The sequence below is a fragment of the Sinocyclocheilus anshuiensis genome, unplaced genomic scaffold (genome assembly GCF_001515605.1).
Source record: "Sinocyclocheilus anshuiensis isolate Anshui unplaced genomic scaffold, SAMN03320099.WGS_v1.1 scaffold718, whole genome shotgun sequence".
Taxonomy (NCBI): Eukaryota; Metazoa; Chordata; class Actinopteri; order Cypriniformes; family Cyprinidae; genus Sinocyclocheilus; species Sinocyclocheilus anshuiensis.
In genome coordinates, this window is record NW_015546102.1 from 1,974,009 (window position 1) to 1,991,369 (window position 17,361).

General features: G+C 38.3%; 1 protein-coding gene across 13 annotated transcripts in view; it reads left to right on the forward strand.

The window, feature by feature from the left end:
- LOC107700563 (rho guanine nucleotide exchange factor 4-like) overlaps positions 1-17,361 on the forward strand; it is an 87,930-nt gene that overhangs the window by 61,803 nt on the left and 8,766 nt on the right. For 10 of the 13 annotated variants that reach the window (XM_016502274.1, XM_016502268.1, XM_016502271.1 and 7 more), the window contains one exon: positions 12,987-13,132. In XM_016502274.1, the coding sequence (XP_016357760.1) occupies positions 12,987-13,132 (146 nt within the window). Of the gene's footprint in view, positions 1-12,986; positions 13,133-13,426; positions 14,211-14,482; positions 16,008-16,655; positions 17,111-17,361 lie in introns of those variants that run through there. The other 3 variants (XM_016502276.1, XM_016502278.1, XM_016502281.1) reach the window with 3 other exon arrangements.

Here is a 17,361-nt window from a genome sequence, read left to right on the forward strand (position 1 = left end):
TTGTGAAGTTCACTCAAATTCTTGAATCTATTTTGCTTGACAATCCTCATAAGGCTGTGGTTCTCTCGGTTGGTTGTGCATCTTTTTCTTCCACACTTTTTCCTTCCACTCAACTTTCTGTTAACATGCTTGGATACAGCACTCTGTGAACAGCCAGCTTATTTGGCAATGAATGTTTGTGGCTTACCCTCCTTGTGAAGGGTGTCAATGATTGTCTTCTGGACAACTGTCAGATCAGCAGTCTTCCCCATGATTGTGTAGCCTAGTGAACCAAACTGAGAGACCATTTTGAAGGCTCAGGAAACCTTTGCAGGTGTTTTGAGTTGATTAGCTGATTGGCATGTCACCATATTCTAATTTGTTGAGATAGTGAATTGGTGGGCTTTTGTTAAATGTGAGCCAAAATCATCACAATTAAAAGAACCAAAGACTTAAACTACTTCAGTCTGTGTGCATTGAATTTATTTAATACACAAGTTTCACAATTTGAGTTGAATTACTGAAATAAATGAACTTTTCCACGACATTCTAATTTATTGAGATGCACCTGTATGTACCATACTTTCTGCATGCATCATGTTAATGCATGCACCCTGACACATTTAATACCATGAATGGCTTTTCCTGCATATACACATGTCAAGGACGCCTGCAAGTATAGATGCGGTATAGAAAGAGCGATGCGCAGTAGAAATAGTCTCACAGGATGTGTCACCACCGCCACCCATCAACATATCGTGCTTCTGCAAATCCTCTTCTCTTCTACTTTCATTATTTGTGTGAAATGCACGACCACTTCTCACTTGTCTCAGAGCCAGAAATAGAAAGTCTCAGTTCTTCTCAAAAGCACTTTCATTAAAGTCTTGAGTTTCCACGCTGGAGGAGGAGCAGATGTGTTGCTGTCCGTATTTTCCCTGCGGGGTATTTTGTCTTGATTGCGGAATCTTGTGACCGCCCAGTGTGAGCCGGGTCAAGTGATAGCGAACGAGTCTGAAGTTCATTTCTAAATGAACACTCATTGCTTAATCCTCATAAATGATCATTCCTCAAGAAACTGAATGACATTCCATTCAATGTTTAATTTAACCAAATGAATTACACTACGCCTTTGCTTTTCATAATCCAACAATTGCTCTGCCAGTCTGTTTAACGTGTAGACGTATGGGGGGTCTACAGCCCCTCAGGCCCTATCATGACTGATGGCAGTAAGACAGATGGTGTTTCATTCACACCTTTATACATAAACCACAGCCGTACAGCTTTACGGTATGATAGCCTGCTTCAGGCACAGAATGCTCTTTCTCCATATACTTTAGTGTCTTTTTCTGGTTTCTGCTATGCAGAAAAGAAGTGAAGGGATTAAAAGTGTTTGACAAGAGCTGTTATGAGTGTTAAGTCTCTAAATAGATATTCAAATGAGGGCTACATCTCTACAGGATTTCAGCATTTCTCTTCAAAATTTAGGTTCTTCGATGGTTCTTTGCAACATTTCAGGTTCAACAAAGAGCACTTGAGTTCTTAAGATGGCTCTATCGTTCTTTGGAGAAAAGGTTTAAATGAATGATACTTGTTAAAATAATAATCATTATTATAAATACTGCCCATATTTATCGCTTAGCTTCATACCATTTGTGCTGCTCACAAGAATAATAGCTCAGATCATGTGACCTGTTGAAAAGAGGTGAAGAATTCAGAGAATTCAGACTTATGATTGTCACTTGGCAGGAAATAAATCTTGAGAAAATCCCATATACTTGTGCTGCAGGAGGAACCCGAGCCACAGAAAAACACACCCTAGCAACCACATAGCAACACAGTAAAACCCACTCATAACTCTTTAGCATAACTCATAACTGCAAACCATATTTTTGGGGATAATTTAAAAGAGATGTCAGTAACACTTAAAGCCTTTATTTATAATGCATTATAAAAGTAGTTTTAATGCATTAATTATGACTTATAATGAGCCTTATAATACATTGTATGATCCTATGAGAAACTGTAACCACAGTTATAATGCATTATAACTGTGGTTACAGTTTCTCATAGGATCATACAATGTATTATAAGGCTCATTATAAGTCATAATTAATGCATTAAAACTACTTTTATAATGCATTATAAAAGTAGTTTTAATGCATTAATTATGACTTATAATGAACCTTATAATACATTGTATGATCTTATGAGTAACTGTAACCACAGTTATAATGCATTATAATACTTATATCTATTAATTGTTACACCATTAGAATGTATAATGCATTAAAACACATGACAAACAAACCTTAAAATAAACTTTGGTTACAGATATGAAAAGATATAGGCCTAATGCATTACAATGCACATTACCTTTATAATGCATAAAGGCTTTACGTAAAGTGTTACCAAGATTTCCTATGGCATCAGGCTGTACTGTATCAGCTTTGTGTCATCACTGTTACTATACACAGTGCTTGTTTGCAGTATCCACTGTGACTCAGTTGCTTCGCTCTTTGAGGTATTTTGCTCAGTCTGTGGGTGAAATGGCACTGCAGTGTGATGCTACATCCACAGTCACAATGAGCAGAGGCCCACAAGGCCACAGTGTACCGCAGCACTGACCGGAGGAATTCTCACCATTGTGTGAACGCCTCAGCTCGGCTCTCAAACAGATCCAGACACTCCTCCCTCTGTTTGGGTCATTTAATAAACTTTGATCCTGTTTTTCAGGGTTAGTAATAATCTGCAGTCTACACAGATTACTGTTCCAGACTTCTGTGGCATTGACATCCGTCTGCCAGGAAGTCAAATGAGGGTAAAGGCTGGAGTTTCGCTGGTTGAGGGTGAGAAAAGACAGGAAGTAAGATCAAAAGATAAATAAAGAAAAGAAAAAAACAAAACAAAAGAAAAAGCCCAGAACAGGATTGGAGCATTGACGAAGTGAAGAGCATAATTCATATGGCCCTTACTGTTCCATTGATAATATAGTTTCAAGTCTAAGTTCAATAGTTTGCATATTATTATTATTATACTGGCTAAACTGGTAATGTTTTCAGTTACCAATAACTGTAGTGGCTTGTGGCATTTAGTCCATGTGTGTTAGATTTGAGGTCATACATATGCTAGTGTACTCCTAAACATTGACAAAATTAGCTTTTTGGCGAATTTGGTTCAATTGATGTTTTCAGTTACCAGTAAAATTTGACCCATTTTATTGTACTTAAAATGAAATCAGGGCTTCTGTGGCTTTTAATCCATGTGTGTAAGCTTTGAGGTCATTTATATGCAAATATCTATAAAATCTATGTATATAAATTGCGCTTATCAAGCGATTACACACTTGAAAAATATTTAGATAATAGATTATTTATATTAATTGCGTATAAAATTTTCAATCATTTGTATTACACAGTATTAATATAAACTAATAAACATAACATATGTGATGCATATTGTCAGTCATACATAAATGAAACAAGAATACACTGTAAACAGGATTATATAGCCTATTAATCACTAGTAAATTCAATTTATTATATATTTTATATTATATGTACATATAAACCATGTTCATACTTTTTAACCAGTTTAATTGTTTTCACAATTACCAGATTTATGCAGATTATATGGAATTTGAATAAATAGCCTACATTTTTGAAATATGATTATTTAAATACATTTTAAGTACTTAATAATAAACAAAGCAAGAGTGCAGGATCTCATCCATTGATGAGCATTGTTTTCTTTCCTTGGTTAACATGTTTTCTGTTGAAACAAACAGTTTAAATTGGACACATTGAAGAGCTTGTACTTTGTTTCTATAGAATTCAACATAATGAGGGCACAGAATACTGCAGCAATCGTGAAAATTAGCAGTTAATCAGTCAACCTTAAGCTTGATGCTTTGTGTACTAAACAGTGAGAAGACAAAACCAGATGAAGGCTCTTTGCCCTCCATGTTCACCTCAGCCCTCTGTTTACTCTCTGAGCAACACTTTACCCAGAATTCCTCAGCCATCGTCGCTCTGCCTGGAGTCCATCAAACTTTCCTGGCAGCTCGAGTGCACATCAGTAATCCTGCCACAGACCTGTTTAGCTTAAAGTGAGGAATATCATGCAGCTTTAATTTGTCAGTTAATGATGTGCGCCTGTTTGTAGTGAGTACAGTTTATCAGTTCCTCAAGTCTGTTGTCAGACAGGCACCAGCAGGACCGCGAGGATAAGCTGTGCTAGGCACAGGCTGCTCCTTTCTAGCCCTAGCACAGGCCCTAACGGCTGCTTCCTCTCAGGAAATTAGTTCGAGTCACTTTCACAGCTTGTTTAATACAAACTAAATTAGCATGTGTATTGTGTCTGATACAGAATAAGAGAAACGTTCTTTGGAACATTGTTTACACTGTTTTACATGCAGTACACTACTGTTTAAAAGTTTGGCATCAGTTTGTTTGGCTGCATTTTTAAAATGAAGTTAATTCTTTTGATGGCAAATTGCAGCAGCCATTACTCCAGTCTTCAGTGTCACATGATCCTTCAAAAATCATTCTAATATACCGATTTGGTGCTCAAGAAACATTTCTTATTATTGTAAATGTTAAGAACATTTGTGACCCTAGAGACCACAAAACCAGTCATAAGGGTCAGTTTTTCGAAATTGAGATGTATACATCATCTGAAAGCTGAATAAATAGTTAGGATAGGACAATATTTGGCCGAGATACAACTATTTGAAAATCTGGAATCTGAGGGTGCAAAAAAAAAAAAAAAACTATTGAGAAAATCACCTTTAAATTTGTCCAAATTAAGTTCTTAGCAATGCATATTACTAATCAAAAATTAAGTTTTAATATATTTACAGTAGGAAATTTACAAAATATCTTCATGAAACATGATCTTTACTTAATATCCTAATGATTTTTGGCATAAAAGAAAAATCAATAATTTTGACCCATACAATGTATTTTTGGCTTTTGCTACAAATATACCCCAGCGACTTAAGACTGGTTTTGTGGTCCAGGGTCACATTTGTGCTGCTTAATATTTTGTGGAGTTTTTGATTAATAATAAATAAATGTATACATGTTTAACTTAATAAACATCTTTACTGATACTTTTGTTTTAATGTGTCCTAGCTGAACAATAAAACAAACTAACTTTGGAAAAGTTTGTAGATATAATATGTAATTCTGTAATTCAGTTGATGTGTGCTCACAGGTGTGTATACAACCTATTTTAGAAATGTCTTAAGTGGCAAATCCAGTCAGTTATATTTCCAAAATCAACTAATAGGATAAACTGACCCATTATTGTACCAGGCTCTTATTTTGAATGTCAGGTTCACAGCAGACGTTTTTCAGATGACTCTGGCGTGGAGTGAGTGTAATACTCTTTGACTGGATGTGACGTGGAGATTCCTCACAGGGCCGGCTGTCTCTTCTCTGATACACAGGGTCTGACTCCACTGGGCTGTATGTTTTCCAGTGAGGATCTTATCTGTGCACTCTCACACACTATCTTTCTTTGGTCAGACACTCTTAGCATAACTCTTCATCATGAGTGCTTATCTGTGGCGAACTGATTAGCTAGCTTCATTTTTCCCTTTAAATATATAGTCTCTGTCAGTCCAAACATAAGTTTAAGCTGTAATGTTCTTTCATTCTTTCATTCATTTATCATCATCAACTTGATTGTAAGGTTTTTAAATGTTTTTGAAATAAGTCTTTTATGCTCACCAAGGCTGCATTTATTTCATCCAAAATACAATAAAAAAACAGTAATACTGAGAAATATTATTTTCAGCTGCCATTACTTCAGGCTTAAGTGTCATGTGATCCTTCAGGAATCATTCTAATTTGCTCATTTGGTGCTCAAGAAACAATGCTGAAGATAGTCTATGTTAATATTTTGATGGAAACCGTGTACTTTTTTTTCAGGATTCTTTGATATTGCATTTTTTATCTTATAGATTTAACAAAGCAAAATGACGATATTTGCACATGCTGTACTTGAAGTACCTTCATTTGTTTGAATCACTGGGTATCCATATTCATATACTATGATATTTACATGCTTTGTGCATGATGAATGCAGGTTTATTGACTTCAGCTGGTTACTCATTTAAAGTCACCCAAAAAATTAATATTGTGTCATCATTTACTCACCATATAAGCTTTCTGGTAACACTTTAGATTAGGGAAGACGCATTCACTATTAACTAAGAGTTTTAATAAACTCCTAATTTGCTGCTTATTGATAGTAAGTAAGGTAGTTGTTTGTAGGAGTTATGTTTAGGTATTGGAAAGGGTTAGGGGTCTAGAATATGGTCATGCAGAATAAGCCATGTGCTTTATAAGTACTAGTAAACAGCCAATATGCTAGTAATATCTATGCAAATAAGCAACTGGTTAATAATGAATAGTATTCCCTAATCTAAAGTGTTACTGACTTACTTTCTTCAGTTGAACACAAAATAAGATATTTCGAAGAATGTTGGTACCTAAACATTTGCTGGTAGCCATTGACTTCCATAGTATAGAAAAAAAAATACCATGTAAGTCAATGGCTATCAACAACTGTAAAATATTTTCTTTTGTGTTCAACAGAACAAAGAAACTCATACAGGTTTGGAACAACATGAGGGTGAGTAAATGACGTTTTGAGTGAACTATCTCTTTAAACTCTCCATGCTGATGCAGACATTGCTCTGGTTTCACGGCAGAACTTCTGCATTTGTCCATGCTAGACTCATACTGTGGTGTGTGCAAATATCAGCACATTATGCACACATGTTTGAAAATGAAGCACATTCACTGCTTGCTTAGCTGATTTATTTATTTATTTTTTGCTCCATCTGTGTTGTTGCCTGCCGTACAATCATTTCACCCATTCACATTGGTCAGGCTGACTTGTGTGCTTTATTTTGATTTGAGCATTAGCCATGAGCCGCTAGCATTCGGAGAAACTCTCATTAAAGCCATCTCACGAAAGTAGGCTACATGTGCAAATGGACTCTGTGATTTGCCTCGGGTCCTGCAGCTCTGATTTCAACAATATGTGGTAGTACGGTCAGTGGTTTGTGAGTTTTTCACATTGTATTGTAATGCAGAGGTAATGTGTTTGGTTTACTTAAACACAGCATCATTACTCCTGGCAGGCTATGACAGCTCTGGGACATTTTGCTGCTCAGAGCTCTGATCGGAATTTGAATCAGACACATGTTGCTGTAATAGAGGCGGAGCTCCATGTCTCACACATTTGTTTCAGATGCTGCAGTACATCTACGCATATGGTTTATCAAAGTTAATGTACCTTAACAGTTATGCTATAGTCCTACTGTTTTACTCCTCAAAGATTAAAATAAAGACATTTATAATCACAAGGAAGTATAGCACTCATCTGATCGATTTGATGCTGTCTGTTGTTTAAAGTAAATGTAGGACACCTTTGGAGTGTTAAAACAGAGTCAGTCATGTGAACATGAGCTGAGGAGTTTTTTTCTAGAAGAGCCCTTTGGGCTTATAGATCTACATTGATCTCTGTGCCACTCAAAGCCAGCTTCTAAACCAGCTCTTTAAAATATATTACACTGAGTTCGCCTGCTCTGTGAACTCTGTCACACTAACATGCAAAAAAAAAAAAAAAAACTGTGACACGGTGGTGCATTGATTGAACTCTGTTAGGAAGAGTGTGCAATCAATATGAAATAAAATCTTTATTTATTGCTATATGTCAAAATATTGGGCCTATGGTCAAGGTCAATGGTCTGCTCAAGGACTGCTGGGATAAATTAAAGGGACAGTTCACCCAAAAATCATTCTGTCTTCAATTCATCACTCTAATGTTGTTCCAAAACGTAAGACTGACTTTCTTCTATGCAACACGAAAGCTTATATTTTGCTGGTAATAATGTCGCAGTGTTGTTTTGTTGTTGAAGTCTAACGTTGCTTTATTTTAGTATTATTTAGATACAATTATAGTATTTATCATTATTTAAAATTAGCTTTTATTTTTGTGTTTTCAGATTTAATTTTAGTTTAATTTTTAATGTGCTTTTGTAATTTTTGTTTATATTTAGGTTTAATGTAATTGAGTTTAGTTTGAGTAATTTTAACACTTAAACATGTTTATTTCATTTTTTTCATTATTTTAGTTTAGTTAGTGATTTTACTAGCTTTAGTTAGTTACCAGTAACAGTACTGCATTGTAGTATGGACAACAGCTGTAACATTCTTTAAAATATCTTTTTTTTTGTATTCCATAGAAGAAGAAAAAAATATGAGGGTTAAAAAAGTGAGGGAACAGATTTATATATTTTGAGTGAACAATACTTGTGTAAGCTGTGGCTTTTTACTTTACAAACGGTTCGTTTAACGATTCATTTTTCCAAACCCCTCCTTCGTGACGCTAATCTACGGTGATTGGTCCGATTGGTCTCATTTTCATTTCATAATGCCTGATAAAGCAGTGTTTGTGAGCGCAGTGCTGCTTTGTGTACAGCGTTACTGGGGAAACCGCTATTCTACCGCTCCAAAAGCGGCACCTAGAGGCAAAGAATGAATTAGCATTTCCATTCAGACCAACGCGAAAAGACCAACAAGTGGGCGGGCGATATGCTAATGTTTCATGTTGACGTCAACATGAAACGGCTTGGGATTCGTTTTAAAAATGACTCGTTTCAATGATTCAGAGTCGACTCTTTCTTTTGAGAGACACTAACTTTATACATGGTGCACTTTCAGATTTAAAACTTTGCAGGATGTTTTCATTCACGTAGAGCTGTGTTACACACTACATGAAAGGTAATTTTCAAAAATCCATAATAGGGCCACTTTAATGGGACACCCTGCAGTATTGTTAGACTTTGCAGATGGGCATGAGCAAAGGTTACAAGACCACAACTCCACATAAAGTGAGCCATTTGGGACAGGGCCATAATGTACATTATACATTTATCATCCATCAGTATGGCTGCTTTTATTCTAAGAGCAAAGCTCTCCTCTAAATGCAGGTATTGGGTCAATTACAGAAAGTAAAATACTTGCCTGTAAGTTGTTGAGTGGTTTTTTTTTTTTGAGGTGAATGACCCCTCTCTTGTTGACTTAGTGGATAATGAAAGTATTGTGATTTTTGACAAGGAAATAAATAAAGTATATCTAAATAATACAAATGAATTCTTCTGCAACGGGGTTTGTAAAACTAATCTGCAGCATTATGAACATTATTAGCTAAATGGATTTGAGACTTGACTTGACAGATAAGTAAGACTAAGGGACTTTTCTGATGTGTTTCCTATCTTCTCTTAATCTTTTATGTTAGTTCTTCGGTGTTTGCCGCTAACTTATGTACTTCATAGGTTTTGTTGACTGATATAATGGAAGTTAGTGTCATTTTAGAACTAGGTCTTAATCTTTAAAGCGCACGTGGATTAGGCTGAGTGTAAGTCTTCGTGTGCATGGCTCAGAGGTGAATTTGTGTGGTCGGGTGACTTTATCTGAGGATGTGGACTTATAAGGAAGCAGGTCAGTGCGCATTCACAGTCCTGCCTATTTGATCAACTCCTTATATTACCCTCAGTAGATCATGAATCACACATAAAGATATATATGTTTGTGTGTGTTCATGCATGGGGCCTTAACATGGTGAACTGGATCAAACATGCACGAGTTAACACGCACAGGTGCGTGGATGGTTACAGTCTTTGTGCTTTTCAGGGACTGATTTTAGACTACATACTAGAGTTTTTATATACTGTACTCAAAGAGCAGTGTTTTATTACAGGTATATTTCAGGTTCAAAACAAGTTATCCTCAATAGACAGCATTTATAGCCTTGTGTTGATTAATACAACAAAAAAAAGATTTAGACATCTCTTTTGTTTTCTTAAAAAATCAAGGTGATGGTAAGATATTTACAATGGAATACAATAAATTACATTGTTAAAATGTATTATTTGGATTATAAATCTGTTTACCTAATCATTTTACAGTCCTTTTAAAGTTTTATGCATTATGTTGTCATTTTAAATGGGATATTTTGTCACAGAAAAGGGTTGTATATGATTTTTTTCACACTAAACTCTTAATTAACACAAATCTTGTAGCTATACTTTTAAAATAGTGTGTATTTTAATGGATTGGCCCCATTTACTTCCATTGTGCTTCACTTTATCCCAGTTTTTTTTTTAAGAAAAGGAGGGATCATTCAAAATGCATTTTTGTGGCGATCAGCATTATTCCACAAATGCTGTTGATTGAGCTTAACATGTACTGAATCCAGAATATTTCTTTAACTACATCCAGCAATGCAAATGCAATATACATTTATACAAATAAGGCTTTTAAGTTCTAAAAATGTCAAGTATTGGCATCAGTTTGTATTGAGAAAGTCACATGTTTATGCAGTACATAAGATTTCAAAGTCTCCTCACTGATTCTCCATCTAATACCTCCTTCAGATCTGTGCAACAACATCCTCCAAATGCTTGAAAACAAAACCCAAACCCTGTTCTGTTCTGTTTTAAATCCAAAGGCAATATTACAATCAAAACATTCCCTTGTTGCACATGAACGCAGTTATGGGGGCTGTCCTAGACAGGATTGTTTGGGTTACCCCACTGTGACCGTCTGACTTCGGGCTCTGAGTGAACTATTGATATCAGCCCATATGGCTGTGGAAATGCTGAACTCTGCTGACATGTGCTGTCGCGTTGCTCTATGCTTTGAGCCACACTTAACAGCCTATAAACAAATCGGGACGATTTGATGCGCTTGTCTGTCTCGCTAATCAATCCATGGCACCACAATTAACCTACATAAAAGATCATAACAGGATTACCAGATGAATTTTCACACGTACAGACAGCTTTTGTTGTAATGACTGCAAATCTGCTGTGTTTTTAGGGTTGTTTTTCCCCAAAGATCCATTTCAACAGTTTTGACATGAAGCCACTCTCACCACAGTTTCAATGCCAATTACATTCTCTATTACATCTTCAAGATTTAAAGCAGTATTCCCATTTACCCTGATTTCACGGACCGTACTCTCATGCATCACCAGAACAATGGATCTTTCAGAGGGTGTAAATTTCTTTCCCATCCATTTATTATGAATGAGACAGGAAGAGAGATGCTTGGCCAGGTCTGCTCTTCCTCACTGGTTTACTGCACACTAATAAATAATAGCGATCCAGAAGCCAGCCAGCTATAGCAGCAGAGAGTGTTCCCAGTGTTTCAAACAACAAACGCATGAAAGGGCACATTAATGTACCACTGTGGAGCCAATAAACATCTCACCAGAGTTTTACTGGAGCATTTTGGTCACACTGTTGGCTCAAAAGTGAAAGGAAACGCTAACTGCAAGCTTGTTGTTATGGAACCATAACAAGTGCCTTGAGTGTCTGCTAACAATCTTAAAACCACTGGTTTGTTAAGAAAGCTTTGTTTTGATGCTAGACCTGTTTACAGTTCTGGTGACAAGTGCTTTGGTTACTTTCTAAAAGAATTTTTTAGCAAAATACTAAGTAGAAGTGAATCAGAGGCTGTCAAAGAACAGTATTTTGTTTTTATTAAACGAGTCTCATGATGCAGGAGACTTTTTCTGTTGCTCTTCATTATTGGTTTTCTTGTTTGTCATGTTTTTGGATGTACTGTTACTGGGACAGTACAGATTTTGCTTCAAGCTATTGTTGCTACAAAAGACACAAATCTAGCTTGACCGTAAAGCATTTTTAAAGGGACAACGAACTGTAGGACAGATGTTTATGCGTGACACTGGATAGTGGATTAAAAAAGAATGCAAGGTCTAAAGATGTGTCTTTAGAATCGTGCTCGAAGTGCTGCAAGAAACGAGAGATGTAAACACTTGTTTACATAGTGTGCAACCTCATGTCACAGGTTTGGCCATTCAGTGTGATGGTATGTTGATCTTTGTGGTGTGTGAGCCATCTTCTCTCAGTATGTATCAGCCAACTGTTAATAAGATGCAGCTAATCAAATATTCCAACTGCTAATTAGTGGATTAATGCTCTTATCAAGTGTGGCCATACAAGTGGAGGTCATTAAATTTCCTGGCTGAGAAAATGGTTGCGTAACCTCAGGCTCCCTGTGGTAAACATTTGAATCAAAAAAAAGAATACAGTAAATCTGCATACTTAAAATTTTGCTCTTGAACTAATGAATAGTACATCTGACATGTTTAAAATGATCATATCAGGGTCACAGAGCAGGTTGTTTTATTGTTAGTTATACCAAAGACCCCCAAATATGACGATAGCCTCAGGAGAGACCCCTTTCCTTAAATGCATTTAATATTTGTAATATTATAAATACACACCTTGTTTGCTTAAATAATTAGCAAACAAATAATTATATCTGCTAAATATTTACTTTGTGTTCAACTGACCATGTATCTTTTTCCAACCCACTAGTAGAGTATAGTTAAATAGTTCAACCAGTTTTAAGAAAGCAGAATGAAACAGTAAAAATGTTATTTTTATGTTACCATATTTCATATTTCATTTCATTTCATTTTATTTTCTATGGACCCCCTAGCACCCCCTTGTGGCCTCCTGGGGGTCCAACCTGGCCTAGAAAAAGCCATTTTATTCCACATAGAGTGGGTCACATAGTCAGAGAAGGCACCATTTTGAGATCACATGACCAGTCAAATACTATTGCATTCAAGGTGTTTTTTTAAGACATTTGGTTCAGTCATAGGCCATTACTTCACTCTAAGACCACTGTCATATTGGCCAGCAAAACATAACCAAAAATGACTTATTCTACTTTTAAACACTGTAAATATATCATATACGGCGTAAGTGTTGCAAAATACAAAATGACAATTTTATTGTGATCCAAACTGAGAATTTATAAACCTTTTTGTATCTTTTAAATACTTTCAGTTTGCCATATTAACAAACACAATATTATTGCAAAACTAAGTTGAATATGCATTTGAAGTAGACCCCAAATGTTGCAGTACTGACAGTTTTGTGCTTTACTTTCCAGCCTTGGTGATAACTGATGGACCGCAGGATAAGTCTGGCCTTGCGGATGAGGTGGGGAGTGAAGATGACCTGTACAATGAGTTTCGCAGCTCCTCCAACCGATTCGGACACCCAGGAGGAGGAGGAGAACAGCTGGCCATAAACGAGGTAGAGCATACTGGCTGTCTATGTGTTACTGTTTGTGTTCACAGATTGTGCTTGTTTCTCTGTCAGTGGCAAGACATTCATAGAAGCATGTTCGTTTGCATCTGTGTTTGAAACCCAAGGCCTTACAGTGCCAAAACAAACTGTGTTTTTGTATGAAGATAACTGGTTACAGACAGGCTTTCAAGGCACCACTGTAGTATAGTATGTAACTGTGCTCTTGATTCAGTGTTTAAACATGTTGGAATTCAGTCACTGTTTTTTAATAGTCTACTACCCATCTGTTCCTCTCCTGAGGCCTGAGACCAGCAGAATGACCTGCTGCCACTGTACTTCTCCTATCATCTTCAGCATGACTGAATATGAATCCGTGTTGTAGGAAGATGCTGTTATCTACAAAGAATTTCAGAGAATATGCAGAGTGTTGGAGTTTGATTTATGACTGTTTGGCATCATTTTCGAATGCTGCTCAGTAACTCCATTCAGCATTTTAGTTAGAAACAGCAGAAAAATCTAATCAACAGCCGGGCCTCTGGGAGCTTTGGTGTGCACTGAGCTGCACAGAAGCCCTGTGCTGATGCTGTTGTTATTGTTTCTGTCCTGGTATAGTATCCAGTAAATAATAAACAGGCAAAATTAAAGTGTCATTGTTTTAATAGGGAGCTAAGTCAGGCATCACTGTTACTATTGCTCAGACATTTGAAGAACCACTAGTATTAAAATTTAGTGTGTAACTCGTCCTGCACTGTTTGTGCTACAGACATGACTGATACAGTACCTCGAATCATGGTCATAATCATTTTCACCTGGAGATCTAAGTTTGCATTATAGAAGGGACCTGAGGCATATTTAGCCACCAGAATATAACCCCTCAGCAGTTCCTGGTTCGAAACCAGCAAGCTCTTAGGGTCGGTGTTTAGTCAGTTTTTCCAGCCTGAAATAATAGTTTCCTTCAGATTCAGTACCAGTTTTGGAGGAAAAACACCAGTAGAGATTTAGGCCACTAAGCAAACACCCACAGTAGCCTAGTTTACTGCAAAACATATATGGTAACACTTTAGTATAGGGACCAATTCTCACTATTAACAGCTCCACCTGTATAGATCTGCTACAGGTTATTATGATGCTACTTGTGCAGCAGCAGTCTTAAATACTCACAGCACCGTATTGGCGTATGTATTGGCAGTAGCAAGTTCTTGTGTTTGCTTTGCAGCAGCAATAATCTACAACAACAACAGCAGTGTAGCAGATCTATTCTGCCAAGACCAAATACAGTAACATTGTCATATCCATTACCATGCTAAAATCATCAGAGAGTTGTCATGATAGAAATATATTTTCCACTGAAAATATAAAAATCTAGTTTTAGTGTTAATTTCTTGTGATGGGGGGAACAGCTTGTTTCAGTGTTTGGGAGAGTGAGTGATTATTTTGCTTATGTGTGTGTGTCAAAAAGGCACAGCTCTTGATTTAAAAGGAAGTATCGTGCTGTGTGACACTGTGACGCTGGGGATGGGGCTCTGCGGCCGAGAGAGAGAGAGAACAGCAGGTTAGTGGAATCAGAGGCCTTCACTAATCCCATTAGCTGTGCACAAATTGATGCACAGGAACGAGATGAGTGAGGATGACTGCGTTAATCCTACCTCACTGACACCGGACCTGGTCAGGAAATGAAAGCTCAAGAGGTGTTTGGCACCTCATGCAGTCTTTAATTAATATCTCCAGCAGCATTACCGTCACCGTAGCACTGCCTCGAGAAGACGAGCAGGATGTGCTCACTTTTACACGGGAAGTGCGGCTGACGGGCGGCCGGCTCGGCCAATGGAGAAGCGCCAGGATAGAAAGAATGTATTGTGCTGCATTCTCTCGCATCCTTTCCCCCATAGCCGCCTCCCTCCTGCTGCCGCTAAGGCCGGCCTCCGCTACTCTGGTATCCTGGATACGCTTCACAGCACCACCAGCCGATTGGCTGGGAAGGATGAGAGGAAAAAAAACAGGAGCAAAAACAGTCAATTCAGGGAGATGGATGGATGGTTTTTGCTAGAGCCGCTAAGCACAGATGCAGCAACCATTTCCGCCCCTCAGCTTTGCGTTTTGCAAAAGAGACGGTGAAAAGAGAAGGTATTTCAAGTGCGTTAATCAGATCCAAGGGAATTAGCACGGCCGTGTGTTTAAGCAGAGCAGAAGGACGAGGGACGGGAACGAGGGGGAGGCAGCGAAGGTGAGCATAGAAGGAGAAAAACAGACAGGAACGGGCACAAAATAGCACAGAAGGAGAAGAATACATGGATGCAGAGAGACACATCCACCCCTGCTCTTGACATCAGCAGTGCGCGGGGAAAGATCCGAGGGGAGTGAGGGACGAGGAGGAGGAAGATAGCGCGCACGCAAGAGAAAGAGAAAGAGAGAAAGAACGAGAAGGGAACGGAAAGGAAGTGAGCAGGTAACTGTGGACGTGGAGGCTCTTCCCCCTCCCCCTCACGTTTCACCGAGAACACTGAGCGGATCCGGCCGGCAAACCGTGTGCCGAGTGTTTGCGCACAGACCTCTAGGCGAGGGGGTTTCCGCCGCCATGGCTCGTGGAGGCCAGCGAACGACGTCTCGGCAGGGCATGGCTCACTTCCTGTTGCGTTGCAACCTCAGCCCGGAGGCCCAGAAGTTGGTGGTGTTCGTCATCATGATGTTGCTGGTCATCATCAACGTAGTGCTGATGTTCCTGCTGGCCTTCCAGTAGGGTGCAGCCGCAGTGAGGAGAAAGAGCGAGGGGAGGGGTGGAGAGGAAGACAAGGAGGACAAGGAGGAGGAGGAGGAGGAGGGAAAGTTGGTCCCTCTCGCTCACTCGTGGATGGGTTTTCAGGATGCAGACATCACAGTGCAGGTAACAGGAATGGGTGTGACTGTGTGTGAGGTTGGCAGCATTCAGCCAGAAGTAATATGCTGGGACGGCAGCGTGTTAATTATTTACCAAACCGTAACCACTCTTGAGTGGCTTCTAGGGGTCAGGCTTTGATTTCATCTTTGAAGTCATCTGAGGGCATCTTTAGACGTTTTGTCTGCTTCTGTAGGTAGGTTTGGGTGTTTATGTGTGGGGGCCTTTGAATGACTGTGCTTGTTTTGTTGTGTAACTGTCAACTTATGGATCTATATGCTTTGATTCTGACTAGCGAGCACAATAAACATGGTGTTTTTGGCCCATGTGAGGCTTTCTTTTATGCCAGACTTTGTCCCAGAGGGATCTGTGCAGTCCTTTCACTGGTGAGCAAAAAAAAAGAGGTCACACTGGTGAGCTTGACATGGTTATAGTGGGGTTATAGTTTAGTAGAGCAGCATGGTGTGAGGAATAAAAATCCAGAAGGAAACAAATTGGAAAATCAACCAATGAACTTTGCATGGTTTGGCTGAGCAAAAATGGTATTCTGGAAATATTTGGATACTAGAACATCCAGACTAGTTTTAAAAACCTTGTTCATTCATGATCATTCATAATTTTGATTAGTTTTTTGTATGTTTGTACAATATGTGCCAGGGCTGTTTCTGATCCATCTTTGAACAAACCAAGAAGCTGTAACTCACAGGCCGTGAAGAGGAGGCACATGGGAAAGTATGTGGGTGTGTCGCTAGGCAACAGGGTACATAGGCACAGCTGTGGTGATGAGAATGCTGAGCTCTGGATTCAGGGGGTGTATATTCAGCCTTTGAGTCCATCGGTGCTGTGAGCACAAAGTATGGACAGAGAACAGAGTGTGATTATTACATCAGCACCGATAGATCACGTTTAGCTGTGCAGCAGAGATGGTTTGATGGAGGCTGTTAAGCTTGCCAGGATTTCACTTAATTTTTTCTGTAGCCAAGCTGAACAGTGTGGCAATATATCACCCCGCTTTTTGTTTACTTTGCCAAATCAATCCTTGCAAGCAGAAAGCGGAAACTTAAAATGACCACTCAGGGAAAAAGCAGACTGCAGACAGAAAAGCCTTAATTTAGTAATTCTTTCTCCAGTGATACACTGCATTTTGGTTTTGGTTAAGTGCACAGAATGAAGGGTTGTATATCATTGCATGATAACACATTATGCCATTGAGATACTAAAACAGGCAGCGAAATTGAATGCTCTGTGTTGTTACAAAGTATTTAAAATTTTTTTTTTTTTTTTGTAGCGTAGTAAGGCAAAAATTCATCCTTTAAATAGCATATATATATATATATATATGTGTGTGTGTGTGTGTGTGTGT